At 54.1% G+C, this 21414-nt stretch overlaps 1 protein-coding gene across 2 annotated transcripts; it reads right to left on the minus strand.

The window, feature by feature from the left end:
- Positions 1-7223: 7223 nt before the first annotated feature.
- Snx1 (sorting nexin 1) lies at positions 7224-20936 on the minus strand. 2 transcript variants are annotated; one of them, XM_037232070.1, is made up of 13 exons: positions 20862-20936; positions 17130-17247; positions 15747-15986; positions 13482-13618; positions 12955-13076; positions 11912-12103; positions 11325-11446; positions 10968-10979; positions 10248-10390; positions 9708-9864; positions 9165-9308; positions 8279-8431; positions 7224-7904 (listed from the first exon to the last, which is right to left on the minus strand). In XM_037232070.1, the coding sequence occupies exons 2-13, from the start codon at positions 17211-17213 to the stop codon at positions 7854-7856; spliced, it is 1557 nt and encodes a 518-aa protein (XP_037087965.1). In that variant the 5' UTR covers positions 17214-17247; positions 20862-20936; the 3' UTR covers positions 7224-7853. The 2 variants fall into 2 exon arrangements, with proteins under 2 accessions (XP_037087965.1, XP_037087966.1); XM_037232071.1 differs by lacking the exon at positions 10968-10979.
- Positions 20937-21414: the final 478 nt, after the last annotated feature.

The following is a 21414-nucleotide window of genomic DNA, read 5'->3' on the forward strand; positions in this document are numbered from 1 at the left end:
GTTTGACTGGAAAACCAAAGGTTTACACTTACGGTCGGCTTGATGAAGTTATTCTTACCTGATCGCCTGTAGTGTTTCAAATGTAACCGGTTAGTGCATGTCATGTTTCAAATGTACGAACCGTTAAGCGTCAGTTGGGGGCACAACATTTTGGTTCACTGGCTGCCAGAGCTGTTCTGGGAAAGCCGACCGCATGAGTTAGACTTCTTATGCGGGCAGCCACCGGCCTTCAAGACGCAAATAGATACTGGTTAAACGACATTATCAAACGAACACTGGTTGTATTGTCATGCCTGTGACCAAGGCATGATAAGATAACTGGACGTGCATTGAAGCCTGGGGAATCTGTGGTGCCTCCTGGCAAGGGCGGGGGGCCTGACACCGTCACAGACGTGGGGAACGCGTCCACACAACTTTCACAATGTGGGGGATCGTCCCCCACAGTCCAAAAGCTCCCGAATTGCCAACTGCATGCACGCGTATTCTAGTGAAGCGAATAACGGGGAACACTCAGACAGAACACTAGACACGCTTTACACAAGTCTTATGGCGTCAAACTGAACACATTACACGCAAATCATCTCGATAGTCAGCTCCTCGCAATGCAAACGCCAGAGCACCCACTCACCACTTCGATTGTTCAACGCATCAACGCTTTCCCCACGCAGCAAAAGTTGTTTCGCGGGGAACGGACTTTGCGTCTCATTGCGGGAGGGAGGGGGGGGGGGGGGCAATATGGAACTTCCTCATATTGCGCTCAACCCCTGCAATGTGGAACTCTACACCATATTCTATAGGTTGTCTGAAATGACAAAACCAAATTGCGCGGAAAAACAGATCCGTTGATATTTTTAAGGTTTAGTACGAAGCGTTTGACTGGATCAACATAAGGGATCAACGCCCACACCAAGGCGGTTTTGTTGCGTGAGTTCCCACACCATCAGGGGCGGATCTAGCCTGGAGTCTTTTGCGGGGGGGGGGGGGCAACCGTTCGTCGCCAGCTGGCTGGTGTGGGATCCGAGGTCCAGTGCATAGTGCCTCTCGCGAGTATCTATTAGGGACACCATTCAAAACCAAAAAAAAAAAAACACCGAAATGCTTTTAAATCTTAAACAGAAGTTAAAACAAAGCAGTTAAAACAGTTCAAGTTAGAACAGACGGTAAGAGGACGAAACTTTTATTATGAAGTTCTGGGAATGCTTTGGGGGGCCAAAACATACTCTCAGAGGTTTTGGGGGGCTATGCCCCCCCCCCTCCCCAGGATCCGCCTATGCGCACCACCACCTGATCGTGAAATCTAGGTCAACAGAAGAATCTGTTGTGGTGAAACTTTAACGTGTCGCGATGCCCGGTACGATCTGTCCATCCCCCTGACCTCACCTGACCTTTAGAGTGACCGCTGTCACTGGCCGTGGGCTGTCACCGGCCTCGCCATGTGCGAATAGCGAAAGCCAAAAGCGCTCGTACCCAGTATCCGAACTGGTGAGTTGGGTAGGTGAATCAGAACGCGTACGTTCCGACCAACTGAGTGACCAGGAAGGCTACCCAGTTGCAGTGGAATAAGCATGTGGCACATAGTGTTATGTCGGCCACTGGACAGAACCAGGAATATTTCATAGGAAAAGCACAAAAAACCAACAACAACAGCAACAAAAACAAAAAACAAACGCTGGATATTTTTATTCAGGCGCGCCACATACATAAAACGATGAAATTAATTTCACCTTTCAAGTGAAGAGGCAAGTGAATAGCGTAATGAAAGAATTTACCTCACACTCCAAGCATTGACCGTTTTTAAAGGTATGCGTAATTTAGGACTCGACCTGCGTACCCGACCTGAGCCTCTCACCTTACCAGGCCACCTCCCCAAATTCAGAGGTACTCAATCAGACCTTTTCATTATTTTAGTCCGATTTCCTAAATTTTCTGACTGAACTTGACACCGCCACGTCAAGTGATGCTGGGGAGATAACTGAGCCTGCCTGTTGATTTTTCGGAGGTGTCTTAATCCTCTGCTTGCTTGCTTGAAATGCTTGACAGAGGAAATGGAAGTCCTCCAAGTTGGAGAGCCGGTAGTGCAGCCCATCTTGGCCCTCCGGGTGTGTTGATAGTCGATAACTGTTAGCATAAGAACTCCGAGATCAAAACGCCGAAAAAAAACGACAGCTCAATGCCGTTCCTGCTTATATTGAGTAAAAGAGCGAAGATAGTGCACAACATACCGCCAGTAGTTGAAGTAAAATATCATGTCTTAAGTGTTGTCATTGCGGGTACCACACGGAATACCTTAAGACACTATTGATCACATAACTTGGTGTTGCAGCGATGACTCCGTTGGGGAGGTATTTGTCGCGTTATGAATGTTTTTGGTTTTTCCATTCAAGCTCACAGCGAGATTGTAAATGTTTCGATGCGCAGAGACGTTCGCAGACCTCCGTGTGGTGACTGCAACGAAGCTCACATTGCCGGGTGCCGAAATCCGGATTTTCAAACCAAGGTCAGGCCATCCAAACTGTGGTCGGTGATGAGATTACGAACGGTGGTCGAGACCTCAGGCAGAAGGAGTTTTAACGCCACCCGAACGACATGCGTGTAGCCCCGGCGCTCCAGCATGGCGTGACGCTGACAGCTACTCTTTTGACTGGCTTAAATGTTTCTAACCATCGATTGTACCGCGTTACAGCTTTTAAGAACGCAAAGTAGGATTCTTTTCAAGACACGAAATAATGTTGCTGAGTTATTTTTGGCATGCAAGATGTTTCCTCAGACGTAGTTCACCTGCATCACGCAATTCAACCATTTCACCTGCCCTTTTCGATTTCAGCCCAATACAATCGGTCCTTCGTTCGTTTTCGGCCCGGGCGATCGCGCCTTATCTAACTTCAAATGGTCACCTCATGCTCCCCGGCGGCGCCCTCTGGCGGCGGTGACGGCCAGCCGGCGCCTGCGCCATCTCAGGCCGCGCCGCAGTGGCGGATACCTATTTCGGAGTGTCGCTGGCCCTGTCACCGGCATGTTGGCAGCGGCGCCGTCCAGATGCCATAGTCACAGAGGCACGCTCAGCATGGCGGCGCGCAGCCGTCCTGCGGCCCGCACCGTGACGTCATCGGTGCCACTCCGGACCCGAGTGCGGCTCCGTGGCTCGCAGACAAAACGGTTTGAGTTTGACCACGAAGGTAGTCAGTCCTGATGAGGTCACTGCTTTGCACCGCTTCCAGCCGTGTGGGCGGTCGGCCTGCTGTTCTCTCCGACCCACAGGGCAAGATGGTGCGGCGTCCAGGCAGCGCACAGGGCAAGATGGTGCGACGTGCTGGGATTGCGCCCCAACAGCGGCGGCGGCGGCTGCACAACAGCCGACACGCTCATGCCGTGGCGGCTCGTCAGTGCGGCCGTCTTCGGCGCGCTCCGCCGGCGCCGAGCACCGCCAACATGGCCCGGCTCCACCCGCGGCGGCGTGCGCGGCATTCCGCGGTACCGCTGCTCCCAATGTCAGCCGGGACCCGGCCGCCTCCCCGGCAGCCGGAGCGCGAGAGGCCGCGGCCGCTGCGGGAGCCAGGCCTCCCCGGGCGGCGGTCGCTCGCCGGCGGCGCCGGCCTCTCCTCCGCCGTCGCAGGGCTGCGGCGGGCGTGATTGATGGCGTCAAACCAGACGCTGCGCCACTACAAACACGCGGTGCGGTGTGCTCAACAGGCCGCTGATGACCCGGGGGCGGAAAGCTCTGTGTGGCGGGAACTGGGAGGGGCTGGCACTGGCGGCTGGGAGTAGTGGGTGGCAGGTGGGTGGGGTTGGCGGTGTCGCCGACGTTGTCTGCTTGGGACGAGGACATGGCGGGTTGCTTGGATTGGAGTCGGATAGAGATGCAGGTAAGGGCCATGGGACGCTGTACAGTAGTTGGCATGGCCGGCGTACCGTTGTCAGAACGACCGACAACAGCTGGGAGCCACCAGACCCCCTGAATGACGACGTATTGTTCTTGGTCCACACACGCAATTAAAAGAGCCGTGAGAACTGCATGGCTGATATTCTTATACTCTACGCATACTTTTGCATCGACGCCCGTCGTGCAGAATGCACATTTGTGTGCTATCTGTATAGACCAATTTACCGTTCGTATCGTAACAGGTTTCTGTCCGACTCCAACTCTGCTGAATCGAATGCGATCCCAGTTAATAATGTCTCGTGGACTGAATCTGGATCGAGACGCTACAGGTCACTACAGGTGCAGGTTCAGGATGGCTGGGCTTCGATCTCGACCGAGATTAAGTGGTTTATTTCTGGTATAGATCCCGATGGAGCCACTTCTCGTGACAACTCGAGCCACTTCTCGTGACATCTCATAACATCTATCCAAATAAATTAAGCATTAACTCAAGTCGCCAGTTACCATTCAGTGGCAAATGCTGGTAACATTAAAGTCGATTCCTTCATATTCTAGAAGAAAAAAATCGACGCAGCTCAGCTATGAGTCAATCGAAATTGGCCGTCAAATGCATGCCACAGGATTCAATAATACTCTAGGTGATCGCGGAGCGGCTTCCGGCTACGCCCGAAGTAAGCACGTAACATTTGTTTTACGAGATGAGTAACGTTGTCACTCTATCAGCAGGTCAGAACGTTTCACGTGAAATTCCGTGATTCAATTATACAGGAAACTAGGGTCACGGATTACGGGGTATTTCCGACATCACTTGACAAGTTTAACGTTATCTTTACTTGAAGCATTCAATGAAATAACCCAAATTAAACGAGGGCAAATCAGCATGCCCGTTCACTCTTTACAACATCTAGCATTATTGGGAGGCGCCTTTGAGTGATTTTTAGTTTGTCTTGCTTTGTTTGAGTCTACTTTCTTGAACACACTTTCACGCTTCTAATTCTTTGAACACCCCGATGGGGTACAGTCGCCGAGATCGCGAGATCTCACCGAGCCGAGAACAGTCCCTGCATCAAGCCAATTACGCGTGATCAACAGCGAGCCCAGGTGGCCTGACAGGAGGCCCTCTAACACTGCCGTGATCCGGCTCGGGCCGCCGCATAAACACACCACACAGCCAGCGGTCGCCGCCGACGACAAGGCGGTTAGTTCTCGTCTCGAGTGACAGACGCTGCCACCAGCGCGCGACGAGTCACCTGGCGGCGGGCGCGCCTGGAGAGCCTGGCACCGCCGGCGGGCCGGCCGCTGAGCCGTGGCCGTGACGAGCGGGCGCCCCCCCCCCCCTCCCCTCATGGGGTGCGAGAGATGTACAGCCGACGCGCAGTTACCGCGAGGAGCGCGGGGACGTTCCTGGCTGGTGGGTCAAGTGCCAAGGCTCTAGTGCTGACAACAAACCTAACAACAGAATGCCAAATCGCTGCTCCCAACATGTGGCTACCTATCCTGGGATGGTAGGTGATACTGTTGGAGTACTGCATGATTAACGCTCTATATCATTATCTTAGCTTGGGCTGTACCCATTTACGTGGAAATGTTGGATATGATTACAGGTGGAAACGCATGCGGCTCAACTGCATTAACATCTCGCTGAATCCTCCAATGGAGCAGCATCTTACTGAACTGATTGAAATGTCTGGTCGACCGCCATCGACCGGAGACAATAGTTTTCACTTTTACCAGAAGACACAAAAAGGTAAAAATGGACAGAAGACCGAAGGCCACAAACTTACAACCACAAGCCTACACATTGACACACAAACTAGACACTGAAACAAGCTGTAGACCATGCAGCCAGTCATAACATGATGTTACTATTTTTTTCGCGTCACGGGGCGACGTTGACAGCAAAAAGGCCAGAACATCAGCGGCACCTCGTCGCGTGCGGCGTGTTTAACCTGGCGTCTTCTCCGCCCAGCGTCCATTGGTCAGAAGCGACAGTGTCCCCGTCCCCATCTATGTCTCAGGTGACGGCCCCCCCCCCCTCGGTCTCCGTCCCCATCCCCGCCTCCGCCCCGTCTCCGTCTCCGTCTCCGTCTCCGCTCCCTTCTCCGTCTCCGACTCCGTCCCCGTCTCCGTCCTCGTCATCGCTGCCGCTGCCGACTCCGTCCCCGCCGAGTCCGCGCACCCGTCGCGTGAGCGTCGATGATGGCGGGCGGCGCGGCGGCGTCACCGTCCCTGGCGATGTATCGGCGGCCTCCGCAGGCGTCAGTCCTCCCCGGGACAGGAATAGCCGTCGGCTCGGCTTACCAACGCCGCCGGCTCTGACAGCTCCTCTTCGGCCGCCCGAGGGCCGGAGAAGGCCACACAGACGGGCAACGCCATCTCCCGGCCGCCGGAGCTCGCAGGGGAGAGCGGTGAAGAGAAGATACGCAATCGGACGGAGAGTTCAGAGCAGGATATTCCATTCCGACTGTCTCCGGAACGAAGCGGAGCTCCCCAATCCTTTTCTGGTTTTGGTGGGATGGCAATCCCTAAATATATACATAACACGGTCACGACCTCGGACAGGGAATTCGTCCCACCACATAGGACACTGCGTCCGACCATTCCAGTCTCAGGCGTTGCATACTTTTGAGGAGCTGCATCCTTGACGTAGGCTGCACCCAGCTAGCCTACCACGAGTAGTTCATTATCCTGCAGCTCTACACTGCCACAGACTCGAGCTCGCCGTTAACGTCCCGCCTCAGGCAAATACTGACGCCCTGTTCGTGCCTCCATCCATGGACCGCAACGCCACAGACAGCAAGTGGACGGCTGCTACCGGGCGGATCTGACGGGGCGCTGCAGACGCCCTACGCCTGACGGGAAATAACATACATTCGCCACACCACGCAGGGCACACAATAGCCGCACCATAATATTGCTCGCTCCGAAAGTTCAAAATATTATCAACAGGGCTGGGGCCCAGCACGAGAGAATCGCATACATGAATGGTCGCAAAACCTCAAAACGCGACGGTTGCTGACTGGCATGTGACTGGAAGTTGTTCCCAATGTGTTCCTGTTTCTATTTCTGCGTAGATTTGGTGAACTTGCCCCTCATTCATCAGACATTTCCTCCTCGGACAGATTAAGCGAGCTTGCTAAATGGCATCCCTTCGCGATGTCTTCGCGCCCTGTCTGGTAGTGACCCCCGACCTAACTTCGATAGGGCAGTGAAATGGTAGTCGGTGGTTCGGTGCTCCGCGTCCCCGATACCTTTAATCGGTGAGCACGCTGGGCTGCCACCCGCCAGCGCTCCACAAACTACCGCATCCCTGCAGCCAGAATGGCACACGGCACATCCAAACCCCAGCACAGAGACGCAATGTATTTTCGAAAACGTACTTCTCAAGATAACCTTTCGACGTAAATAGGGGCTTCCCCCCTTTGAAATGAATAAAAAAGAAGATAACTCCTTTCGGCCCGGTTGCCAAGCGCCCACTTCTGACACGGCGGAGGCACTCCTTAGGCTCACCAGCTCGGGATCCAACGGCGGCCACCTAATCTACAACGGTTTAAATACGTCTCCCAGCTCCTCATGCATATCACAGGACATAAACGTAGTACATGGAACTTCCCGTGACTATCAATGTGCAACGGCTTTTGTTCGGCTTCACAGGTCGGCAAATAAACTGAAAAGCTGTACAAAAGCGAAAAGAGCCGCCACGCAGCGATTAAGTGTGCTCGCGATACATCATCACCATCTGCCTCACCACCTCTAAACGAATTACACCGTCGTAAAAGAAACGCGAGGGCTAACTGATGACCGGGAGGGGCGGGGTGGGTCCTCTTCACCCCTGGGGGACCAGCAATGCCCCCGGCGGCCCCACCTCCCCCCACGCCCGGAGACCGGCACCGCCCCTTGCCCTCCGGCGGCCGGCGCGCGGCTCATCTCTGACCACTGAGGAATGACACGGACCGGCGGGGTCCACCTGGGCTCATGCGATCGCCTTGGCCTCGGGCAGGAACGTCTCCCACAGCTTCACCAGCTGGAACAAGAGCCAGCGGTCAGCATGAGGCTAGGGCGGCCGGCAAGCGCGGCCGCTCCAGCTGGGACGACGGAATAGCTTTCAGCCAGAGCAGCCACGCCGACAATCAACAACACACTTAAAAAACAGCACCGCAAACAACACCTCCGCTTGAATCGACCGATGCAAATATAAGCGGTATCACTTCTCCGAAGAAATTGCAGCGTCACTACTGAAATCGACCTTCGGAAGTCAGCTAAAAGTACGAGAGCCATGCCAACTGGCCGTACCATGCCATAGAGCGGCGGAGCATGGCCTATGGGGACTGCCTGGGAGGAAGCAAGCAACACCACTACGACGCGAACACCCGTAAACCGAGCACACCGGACACTCACCTTCTGTTGATTGGCCATGAGCGTTTCCAAATATTTGACAATGCAGTCCTTGAAGTCCTTCACTCGGTTGCAGTCGAACATCTCCATTTCCTTTTTGATGGACCTGGAGATGCGCTCGAACTCCTCCTGACTTCTCTCCACTTTCGCCTCCCACTGAGAATGACAGAATCCATTAATATCAACATGCAACAAGTGAACGAGCATCGCAGATACACAAAATCATATCAACACCAGTGATATCCTGAAGACAACAAAATACACGTTCTCGGGCGTGTCGAACAATGAGCCATTGCCCACGCTTAGTTCCCGGCCCTAGTTGAAAAATAACTAAAACGAACCACGCTGGACGCTGAGAACAATAATCTCGTGCGCCATTTCACCTGCTCTCAATCAAAAAGCCGTTCCCAGTAGCCCCAAAATGTCCCCTGCGAGTGAACTATACCAAATACATTGCAGAAATTCGTCGAATGTACACTACAGCCTCAAAACAATCAATCCTTTCTATCATCTATCAATCAATTTCCATCAATCAACCCTTGGTGACCCTTCCCGTCACTCACCTGTCCAAACTGCAGTGGTGACTGCTCGAGTGACTGACCCCTGTAGCCCTTGGCGTGATTGGCTTTCTATGACCTCTGTCGTGACTGACAACTGTGACCGCTGCCGGGACTGACTCTGGACACCTGCCATGCGCACGACCCGTGTGACCCCGCCACGACTGATCTCAGAGATCCCTGCTCGTCATACGACCCCTGTGACCCGTGCCGTGACCGAGGTCTGTGACCTACGCGCTGGCTGACCACCTGCGAACGGACATGATTGGCCCCACATGCCCTCTACCGTGACTGACCCCCGCCGACACGCGCCGACACGGGCCGCGACTGACCTCGGTCACCTCCTCAGTAAGCTGCTGCAGCTTGTCGGAGCGGCCCTGCAGCTCCAGGCGGGCCTTTACCTCCCGCTTCTTGGTCAGCGTCTGCTGCGCGTGTTGCCACGTTTGGTACAGCTTCTCTCGCTCGTGGAACACGTCCTGCCAGAACCATCACCGTCAGGCAACTCGTCCTAATCGCTCCATCACGCGCTCCTCGCGTTCGCAGAACAGGTCATGCAGGGGACCATTGTTATATTACACCGCTCCTTTACTCTACCCGGCCACCAGTAACGTTACGTGCGCGCGGCACATAACCTATCGTCCGCAAACTGAAAGCCAAAATTGACATGAAACCCCAGCCTGGTGGCTCGTGTTAGCTGCGTGCCATTGCGGCGAACACGCGTTCCTGCGCCTGCCAGTAGGTAGCGAGCACACACGCCGGCCGAGCGGCAATGCTTGTACTCCGTCTGCACTAAAGTAGGCACCAGCAGCTAAGCACTGCGCGCGCAAACATCGGTCCGACCGACCAACCCGGCCCTAATAAGGAGTGTCTCCTACCTTGACGGCCCCGAGCAGCATGACGTAGTCCTTCAACATCTCAGCCAGCATGTAGAAGTCGTTGTCGGCCTGCTGCGTGTGCAGTCGCTCCACGCGCTCCTGCAGCTCGGACAGCTGGCTGAGCGCGCGAGACAGTGCCGTGTGCTCCTCCACGTTACTGGAAGCCGGCGACAAGGTGAGGGCACTGCTGCACCGCAACGCACTGATAAGTCGAACAAGCCGCGACAGATGGCAGAGTTTTTGGTCACCAATGCTAGATAAGCCACCTTACCGGTTCACGTGCTCACGTACAGACGTCGTGTTGTTTGCGAAAAAACCAATGACGGAAAAGCGCCCCAGCAACGCTTAGCACAAACCCAGCAAGCAGCTGTCAGAACCACTTCACGGCCCTTTCCTGTCGGACCGGTCAGACCACCTGTCTGGTGATGGTCTCCACTCCCCCAACTGCCAATCGCAGCCGGGCCGGCAGCTGCACCCGGCCCGCTCTCGCCGCCACGCTGCCCGGAAGGCTGGCACCGCCGACCGGGCGGCGGGTCTCACCTGAGCATGGCGGCGGCGCGCGCCAGCTGCGCCGTGCTGCTGGCCAGCTCGCGCCGGTACAGCACCAGCGCCTCCACCGAGCCGTGCAGCTTGCGCAGCTGGCCGTCCAGCGACTCGACCTGCTGCACGCGCTCCTCGAACCACTGTCGAGGCGGCGGCGAGCGGCGTCAGGATCGAGTCACTCGTCCTTCTCCCGAGGCATCAGTCGCACCACGCGCGTCGAGGGAGTGACATTCCGACCGTTACCGGGGTCGGCCCATGTGGCAACGCTTCGGGCACTCCGACTTCACACACTTCATAACAACTTCTACTGCGACATCACCGACTTCATCCACTACGAGGCACTGGAGAATTGGAATCAAAACATCGAGGTCACAACACCGATTCTATGTGTCCACTTCGATCTGCCTGACACCATCCACTAGGCATCGACAGTGGTCGTAAAAACAGCCGATGTGTGGGTGCATGCTCCATCAACAAGGATTTCAGCTCAAAACGTCAGCTCGCCGGCAGGCCATGCCACTGCGCCGGTCCATCTGACCGCGTCTGGACCACCCCTCAGCCGGGAGGGCAGGGGGGGGGGGGGAGCGGGCAGGAGAACGATACGCGTCGCACAGCCAAGCCTACGTCTGCCAGGGGCCTCCATCTGCAGTACACAGAGGGACAGGAGCAACCACGCGACGACAGCGCAGCCGGCCAGCGGTCTACAGTTACGGTTACCTGGCCCTCCCACTGCGCGGCGGCGGCGGCGGCGGCGGCGGCAGCGGCGGACAAAGGTGCGTCAGTCAGGCGGCAGACACAGGGCAGCACCACAAACAGGCGCAGGAGACGGCGGTAGGGACGGCGCGGTGGGACCCAAGCTGCAGGACGCGGCGGCCGACCGTCATCCAGCGGTCACACACGAGCCCTGGCGTGGCGGCCAGCAGTCGCGCATGGCGCCCGGGTACGGCGGCGGGAGCACCGATGCGAGGCAGTGTGTGGGGGATCGGTCGGCGGCTCCAGCCCGTCCCGCGCGTCCGTCGGGACCCCGCCCCCCCCCCCCCCTCGTCTAGCCGGCGGCGCCGGACGCCTACCCACCACGTCTGACTCGTCCATCTTGAAGGCAATCTTGCTGACGGTCTCGCCGACGCGGTTGAAGAGCCGTAACACGCCGGCCGAGCTGAGGGCGGACGTCTGCGTGGCGCGCGGCAGCTCGGCGTCTGGGGGCGCGCCGTCACCACCGTCACCCGTCACGGAACGGCAGAGCGTGGCACCGCACGTGCGTCCGCAATACACTCACGCCTCTTGCTGGCACGGCACAAACGCCACACACACAGCAGGAAAGTGAGACTACACGTTGACACGGCAAACAGGGATGATACGTCCCCAACTGTAGACGCTGTTTCCATGAACACTCTACCAACACTACGAAGCATAACGCACAGTGCCGCACGCGAAATAACTGAACGGACGCCCCCCCCCCCCCCCCCCCCACACACATACATACATACACACAACGTCCTGGACTCCACTGCACAACGGGGGAAAATAACACCTAGAGCCTGCAGCAAACTACAGCCGCAGACATTTCCGCCGTACGGCAACACTATCGCCCCAATTCAGCTACCACGGCAGGTGCCCTCCCCCTCCCCCGTGGCCGCCACCGCCGGGGCGGCGGCACTGACCGAGCTCGAGGAACTCGCGGAAGTCTGGGTCGGCGCGCAGTGTCGGGTGCGCCGCCGTCCGGTTCAGGTAGCGCTCCAGCGCGGCGCGGCGCCGCTCGATGAACTCGTTCGGTCCCGTGTGGTCGTGGGTGCCGCCGCCGCCGCCGCCGCCACCGCTGCCGCCCCCGCTGCCGATCTTGATCTTGGTGGTGCCTGCGGGGTGGGGGCCGTGTCCATAAGCGATGGCCGGTAGCGGTGCAGGGGTGGCATGAGGAAAGCCGGGCACGAGAAAGCGATGGTAGGCTCACTGTCAGACGACTCAGCACGTGGATCAACACTCTGGGACGGTGCTACGCAGTTACCGCACTAACTCCTTTTGAAGCGATGCAGCTATACCGCACCGCCTGGTGAGCGTGGCAGTCAGCTACTAAAGCTTGTCCCAGACCAGTCGGCGCGCCCTGACCAGCTTGAACTGAATCGGGAACAGATGCGTTCTTTCAGATGATGTTGCTCGCTAACGCGCATCTCTTAGCCACTCAAAGCTGATAATCGCAGGTTTCCTGTTCCGCCCCCCCCCCCCCCCCGTCCCCAAAAGGCAGGAGCCAAGCGGCCCACGTTGTCGCCCAACTCCTTACGCCCCAGCACTAGCGTATCATCGACCAGAGCCGTGACCCCTGTCTCGCCCGCGGCTCCACTGACCGCCGCGTCTGCCGGTGACCCCTGACCCGGTCGTGACCCCTGTCTCGCCCGCGGCTCCACTGACCGCCGCGTCTGCCGGTGACCTCTGACCCGGGCGTGACCCCGTCTCGCCCGCGGCTCCACTGACCGCCGCGTCTGCCGATGACCCCTGACCCGGTCGTGACCCCTGCCTCGCACGCGGCTCCAATGACCGCCGCGTCTGCCGGTGACCCCTGCCTCGCCCGCGGCTCCACTGACCGCCGCGTCTGCCGGTGACCCCTGACCCGGGCGTGACCCCTGCCTCGCCCGCGGCTCCACTGACCGCCGCGTCTGCCGGCGACCCCTGACCCGGCCGTGACCCCTGCCTCGCCCGCGGCTCCACTGACCGATGACGCTCTTCTCGGGCGCCGGCGGCACGATGCGACCGGAGCGGATGTGCTTCTCCACTAGCTTGTCGTGCAGGCCGAGGAAGTCGCTGAAGCGACGCATCACCGAGAAGTGTTGCCGCCTGCCGGCACCACGGGCCAGCGTCGGTGATCAGACCCCACGGCCGACAGGGCGGCAGACGTCGCCGGACTCGCGGTTCAATTCTCGGAAGAGGAAACTTTTGGCGAACGGCTTTCAACGCCGTGGGAGGTGGGGTACCTAGCTGGGCCAGGGTCCGCACGCATCCGAGCACTGTCGTCAACAGGTTACAGTCCACAGTCGCCGTCGTCTGATGGCTAGGGGAAGATGCAAACATGGGGAATGGCCTCCTGTCCACACGACCACAACCTGGTCTCCAAACGCTTCAATGTATGAGACCATCTGAAGGCCTGGGCTTCACTGCGATGCTTTTCAATCTACATTATATCGCGAACAAACATATGCTTCGATTCGTGCTGGAAACATGCCGTGGTCGAACTTAACTCACGTGAAATAGGAGACGTTGGTCTTGGTGGTGACTTTATAAGCCATATAGGAGGACATGCCGTCGCCGATTTTGACCGGCTCTACCACCTGCACCTGAATAAACTGATCATCCTCCTCCTGCCGCTCCAGTTCGTCTTCCTGCGCCAAAAAACAATCAGTCAACAGAGAGACCCGGGTGACAGCGATAAAAAACAATATAGAATTTGCTGGTAAGCCATCTTAACTGACCATTCTGTTACAACATAAGCGCTACACACTGAACCATTCTCAACTCATGATGAACCGATAGTGCAGCTCTTCTCAACTCGCGACAGGGAACCTTAACACGCGATCGGGTGGGGTGGGGGGTCAAATTGCCCCCCCCCCCGCAGGTTTTCCCGAATGGTTTCCGAACGGCGCGGCGTAGCCACGCCAAACTTTGCATATCTGTAGACAACTGAATAGCGGATTGTTTGAAACAACAAATTTAGATGTACTTTGTAAGGTCGCTGACCTATGTCAGGTCAAAATTAGGCCATGGTTTCAGCGAAGGCAATTTCTAGGGAATCGTCAAATCTGATATAATAGCGGAGTGTTTGACGAAGCCATACATCCCTGAGATGCTTTCTTAGGCCCCAAAAGTATTGAATGAGTAAATTACGTTGACATAAGGTCAGGTATGAAGGTCAGACCAAGGTTAAAACCAACCTGATTTTTAACTCTACCGCTTGCTGTATGGAACATTTTGTGGTGCTCATTTCGAATTTATTGACAGCAGGAGCCGCATCATACATCTTCCATTGACTTCTTGGAGGTCAGAATAGGGCATTGACCTAAGATGCCGCGGGTCGACATATTGTTTTAGGAACACGCTGCCTAGCATAATCTTTGTCGCTTATTCAAATGCAAAACTCAGAGCAGTCTTGTATGATTTTGGTCACCATGGCCTTAATAAGGTCAAAAAGGTCACTAAACTTAAATAAGATTGTGACCTTTTGCTTAGAAACAGTTGCCTAGGTTCTGGGGGCACTTTAGAGACCAACCTGGAATTTGACCTTGTTTAACCTCATTTGACCTGAAGGTCATGACCTAGGAAGTCCAAACTTTGACCTAATTGAGATCACGTACAGGTCAAGACACCCTGTAGATTTGGTGTCTAGCTTACTCAGTTTCGAGATATCAATTGACCCCCACCCGAGCGAAGGGTATCTAGCCGGCCACCCGGGGGCGTGTTAAGTATTACTGACTTCCGCTCAACGGACACCGACACTGGCCAGTGACATCACCCAGCCGAGCCGGCGGCACCACCAATGGATGACACAAAGGCACGACCAACAATATAGTCAGCCCGCATATATACAATACAATATAGTCAGCCCGCATAGCGGCACCGGCACACGGGACCTCAGCGGGCGGCGGGACGCCGACAGTCCGTCCAGACCGCGCTCCGCGACCTCTCCCCGCGTCAGCCCGCCACATCGACCAATCCAGCTGTCACTCAACCACCGCGAGCAGGCCGCACATCCTCCGACCCACGGCAGAGCGCGGCCTGCATCCTGACTTGGGCTCCTATCTGTGGCTTGACCTGGGATCCCACCTGCGGCCTGATCTGGGGCCCCAGCTGCGACCCGACCTGGGCCGTGACTGGTGGCCTTACCTCGAGGCTTATATGAACCCCGACCTGGGCTGATCTATGTCCTGATCTAGGCTCTAATCCGCGGTCTGACCAGTGCCCTGACCCGGGGGCTGATCTGGCGTCTGATCTGTGACCTGACTTGGGAGCTGTGGCTGACCTACGGTCTGACAAGTGACCTGACCCGGGGACGATCTAGCGTCTAATCTGTGGCCTGACTTGGGAGCTGTGGCTGACCTTCGGTCTGACCAGTGACCTGACCCGGGGGCTGATCTGGCGTCTAATCTGTGGCCTGACTTGGGAGCTGTGGCTGACCTACGGTCTGACCAGTGACCTGACCCGGGGGCTGATCTGGCGTCTGATCTGTGACCTGACTTGGGAGCTGTGGCTGACCTACGGTCTGACCAGTGACCTGACCCGGGGGCTGATCTGGCGTCTGATCTGTGACCTGACTTGGGAGCTGTGGCTGACCTACGGTCTGACCAGTGACCTGACCCGGGGGCTGATCTGGCGTCTGATGTGACCTGACTTGGGAGCTGTGGCTGACCTACGGTCTGACAAGTGACCTGACCCGGGGACGATCCAGCGTCTAATCTGTGGCCTGACTTGGGCGGCTAATCAGAAGCCTGATCGGTGGCTGACTTCTGGCCTGACCTGGGGGCTGATCTGGGCGCGGCCGGCGCCGTTCTCGCGTGCGGCCGGCTCCGGCTCGCCCAGCGCCAGGCGGGGCGCACCGGACACCGTCGGCTCCGACTCGTCGTCCTCCAGGCTGATCTCGGCTGTGGCGTCGGCCAGGTGGGTCGACTCTAGCTCCGGTCCACGCTCCGGCTCCGGCTCCGGCTCCGGCGCCGCGCGTGGCGGTGGCGGCGAGGCGGCGCTCTCCGTTAGCGGCGACTGTAGTCGCGTGACGGGGCAGGTTACGTCACGCCATGAGGAGGCAGGTCACGACGAGCCGGAGATGACATGCTCGCGGAGAGACGTGGCAGGCCAGGGCCGGGCACATCACCGGGGACATACGCCAAGGGCCGAAACACAGAAGTCAGATCGCTGGGCACGTGACGCCATGTCAGGGCATATCAGCAGAGGTCATGGTCATCGGGCAACACGGCACTCCGATACCCGGACACACATGAACGGAAACGAGTCGCAGGGGCACAGCATATCTGGCCAGGACGCGAGACAGCGGCCAGTGGCGGGTACCACAGAGCAACACGACAGGCGAGGTCACGACACGACAGGCGAGGTTACGACACGACAGGTGAGGTCACGACACGACAGGCGAGGTCACGACACGACAGGTGAGGTCGCAACACGACAGGCGAGGTCACGACACGACAGGCACGGTCACAACACGACAGGCGCGGTCACGACACGACAGGCGAGGTCGCGACACGACAGGTGAGATCACGACACGACAGGCGAGGTCGCGACACGACGGGTGCGGTCACGACACGACAGGCGAGGTCACGACACGACAGGCGAGGTCACGACACACACCTCGTCCGATACCAAGTGGTGAATGGTAGTTCGGAACAGGATTGTCCCGCAAACAAACCGTTGCTGTCGATTAATGGTTGGTGAGATGTACCAAGTGCAGTATTTCGCGACGGTGCTAACCATTTTTCAGTTACGTTATGCTACTTTCCAGATTTTCTCACCATGACGAACGACATGGTCACATTCAATTCATGCTGCTGAAACAAGTTTTGCCCCTTTCTGTAGCCTATGCAACTAAAACACTACCTTTGAGCTATTAATGCAATATGCTAGTGCAACAATGTTGAGGCACGGGAAAAGTACAGATACAGGCCAACCATGGCCAACCATAACACACTACAGATGCCCGTGCCAGTCAGCATCACCTCATGACCTTTCACAACATTCTTAATAAAACTATTCACCAAAAAACCTCCATGTTCGCAAGCATTGCAACAGACAGAACAGGGTGGCTAAACATCGATGATGTAACACATTGGTGTGTACTCTCAGTTCGTATGATTGTCAGACTTTGTAGTCAAATATCAACAAGGAATTCACCTGAACAGCCGACGCAAAAAGGTCATCATCATCCACCTTCAGAGTTTGCTCGACTGAGTCTCCATGGTCCTGCTCTTGCGACATGTCTACTTCTACAATATAAACAGCAGATGCAAGCCTGCAAAAACAAAGACAGCACTCCATTATAGCACAGTCAAGAGACCATTCAGGCACAGATCAAGAGTACAGACATTACTTAATAATCCAACCAATCCACGCAAACGCCGCGTATACCTGACATCCCAGTTTACATAATTAACCTCGTTCGTTTTTTTTGTTATCATTGGGAAATCTGCTCAAAATAAGAAAATATTTGGCTTATAAGCCATCAAACATCTTAGTTCTTCGCACCCATTGCCTTTTAAACATAAGCGATAAATTGCACATAGGCGCATGTGCAAGTACATGTGAGTGCATATGGATACAACCTCAGACTAAGTGTACACATCTTGATACAAGTATCAGTTTGGTTTTGATTTTTTTCAAAATTTTATCCGAACACTTTGAATGGATGGATTTCTGGGATCAGTGCTCACGCTATGCAGCGCTTATTGTGTGAGCCCTGACCCCCACAATCCGATCGCGCAATTCCAGGCAATGGTATAATTTAGTGGCGAAAGCTCAACGTGCGGCAATGCTCGGCGGGGTCTGTCCTAACCCCTGACGTCAACCGACCTTTAGCGCGACCGCTGCCACTAGGCGCAGGCCATACCTGCCAGGGACAAATAGCGAGAGCCTAAAGCGACTCGAACCCATCCCGCCACCTTGCAAACGAACCCACCACGCCACGTTGGTTGCAAAACATTTCGCAGGCCTAACACAACATAGCCACATAGCCTGCAAGAAATTGTCAAAACAGAATTTGTCAGGAAAATTTACTAGCTCAATCTGGAGAAAGACAATATAACAGTCTAAGACCATGTGGTCTCTGGAACTCCCTGGACAATGGAGCATAAAGGCTTTCTTTAAAGACCATTTTTAAAGGTCCTTTATCATAACAGGCTGCACACAAACCCACCAAATGGGCGCCAAATGACCACTGCAGTTCGCGCGCCCCTAAGTTCCAATAAACAACAACAACAAAACAAACCCACCAAGCTGCACACCTAGGGAAAGCTTCTGACCCATCAAGGCAAGCCTCTGGTCTGAGCAGAGGTCCACGCAGTAGTGAAGAGGCTAACTGAGCTTAATTGCGGAGAAATCCACCCAGAGGCCGAAACACATTACTTCAAGGTATTCCAGTGTTTAAGACAAGGCCTCTGTAGTATTCCTCTGATCAATATGCCATACAACAAAATCAATCAATATCAAGCTGTGCTTGAATAACTTCTCACTTGGTATCAACCACCATCTGACACTGTTCAATAGCAACAGCTTGACCTGTTGATAACAGCTAACTCTGTACAACTCCTTGTCTATATACCTACCAGATGAATATTTGTTATAAAGAAATGGCACATCACAGCATCATGTTCATTCATAGTTCTATCAAATGGGCAAAAATGATTCATAAAGTTGATAGCCTTTGGGTTAGCCCTTTCAATGCAACTACTCCTTTATTACAATCTTAGTTATGACCATGTGTAACAATGGGAAACACAAGAGAGATGCTTGTTTCTGGCATCCATGCTCATTACCTCCATCATCATCACATGACACATGGAGTTGGAGACCTTACTTGGATGCTGGTTTTGACCTAGACCTAAGCCAACTTGGTACTTCTTTTTCATCTCAAACTATCATTTATTGAAATAATGTCATTTGCCTTTAAATAATGCAGTTTAAAATATTTATCATGAATGCAGCCACCCACCATCCAGAAAAAAATCCTGAGTTTCATTTTATGGTGGTCCTACCCAGGACATCCACTTTGGTCAATATCAAACAATGCCACAATGACCAGAAAATACAATAAAATAAAACAGTGCAATTTTGAATAATTTGTAAGAGCACTTTGGCTAACTTTATCTAAAGGATGGTTTTGGTTAACTTTGTCATTGAAGAGGAAAACAGACATCATAGCCAGCATAACATACTTAATGCAATGTTTTCCATATTGAGCTGTACTGTGAGCTTCATGTTGTAGTTTAATCACCAATGTCAATAAGTTTCACATCTCTTAAATATGTGTTGGCATGCCATAAGCTACAAACATTTCTAGCTGAATTAACATGAATGAACAATGAATAAAACAGCTTGATATGATAAAATGATCAATGACCAGAGTTTCAGGTCAGTATTTGGCTGTGTGTATCATACAAACAACAAGGTCAGTTATGCTTATATCTGGTCAGTTATGTTATTAAATAAGGTCAGCTATGCTTATATATAAGACCAGTTATGGCTTATACCCCCTCCAAATTGGAAGATGACCACACAGCAGACCTACACATCCACAAAGCAACTAGGGTGACCAGATTACCTTCATTGACCACTGAAATAATGCTGGTGATGCCCACACAGCCACCACAGCACATACACCAGTTTTCCTTCACCACAGTGCCCCAATCTCAGTGGGTGTCTCACCACCATGTGTGCAAACATTGTCCCTTTTCTCAGTGAGCTGGTGCCCTTGCAAGCAGCAGGGACAATGAGTGATGTGTTTTTCAGGCTCAAACTATTTCAATCAGCAAGAAGTGAGAGATAATCACTGATCACATGATATGAGTGCTCCTTTTTGCATCACTGCTACTATGCTTGTCATGTGCAGAAAATAGGATAGTACAATTGCTAGCCATAGAAGTCAGGGACGCAGCCAAAGGGCAAGGGGGGGGGGAGTGGGTCAGACCCCTTGTAGGTCTGCATTTTTTCATTCAGCAGCATAGACAGCTCATTCAGCTATCTGATGATGAGCTCTTGCTGGCAAAAGGTTATGTGAGTCCTAATTTTGTCATACATTAAGGAGAATGCATGAATGGTCTGCATATTAAAGTCCCTATTAAGCGATGATTACTTGTTCATTTTTCACTATTTGATGAACTTCCCAGTTCACATGCTTAATGTGAGATGACACCCAAGTTTCTGCCAATGTCATATATCAAGATATTGCCTCACAACATGGTTTCCTGTTTCCAAACTCAAAGCTTTCAGTATACAAACAGCCATTACTGTAATGTGCTAAAGGCTAATGCAAAGGTGTCCTCTACTTCCATCAAATCAGAGAGCTGGGATGATGTGCCCTGCAAACTTTAATGCTGAAAGCCACCAGATTTTGGAAAAACTGACAGATGAGCTTGAGTTTCATGACTAATCCAACCAGCATATAAATCATGGGTTTCAACAATCCTATGGCATCACAATGTATCTCCACAACTGGTCAAATATGCATATGACTGCCTCATTACATGACATTTAAATTGATAGGAGCTGGATCCCATGTGTGGGTTTGTAACCACCCTCTGTTTAGGAGGGTGTATACACACAGCCTTTCAGTTAGTTTCTTATAGTCTCGAAATTTGGCAAGTTTTGATAAACAAGACTTCAGCCTGCAATGCCAATGGAACAACAAAATATGCTTCTTCACATGTCATGACTATTGCAACAAATATTCTAATAAAATGGCGCATCCTGGTGTTGACATATCTGCCAACATAAGCCGCAGACCGCAGACTCTGGCGTATTCATTGAAGACACGTAAGCTTTGCGTCCAGGCATGACCCAATCGTGCAGGCTCTCAGGTTGCGGTTTACACCGTGAAGATTCAACACTGCATAACGGCAGAAACTGCCTTACCTAATCAAACCCCTCCACCCTTATCGCTTATTTACACACCACGCAACAGCCTACTACCAACCAATACACCTTCAACTGACACCGAGAAACCGATGATGCGTCGCTATTTGCCGCATGCTAGACAAATGTGGTTGGGGGCGGTACAAAGTCACCGCGAGTAAATATTGTAATGTATAAGACGACGAGGACCTCCCAAAGAACTCGGTTCAAAGGAACTCTTCCTCTGTCACAACGGGGCGATTACCAGTCGCGGAGGGCCCTGGCAGTCACGACCTGGCGCTAGGTAACCTCACTGGCCTCAAGTGGCCCTAATGGGACCTTTAAATAAAGAATCATACAGGGTCTTGCCAAGAAGTTGCCAAGAAGGCCTTCACTTCTTACGGACTAGTTGACCTGCTCAGAGCGCAAAGGACTGTCTCGGGGCCTAACCCGACCCGGATCTTCGGACTGCTCCAAACCCCGGGCGAAATCCAGACCTCGGACAGCCTTGTGACCTCTGATTCTGTCAGAGCCCTATGATCCACTCGGGAGCTCCGTCCATGTCAGGGCTGCT

Source organism: Pollicipes pollicipes, unplaced genomic scaffold, assembly GCF_011947565.3.
Source record: "Pollicipes pollicipes isolate AB1234 unplaced genomic scaffold, Ppol_2.1 Scaffold_6686;HRSCAF=7923_pilon_pilon_pilon, whole genome shotgun sequence".
Taxonomy (NCBI): domain Eukaryota; kingdom Metazoa; phylum Arthropoda; class Thecostraca; order Pollicipedomorpha; family Pollicipedidae; genus Pollicipes; species Pollicipes pollicipes.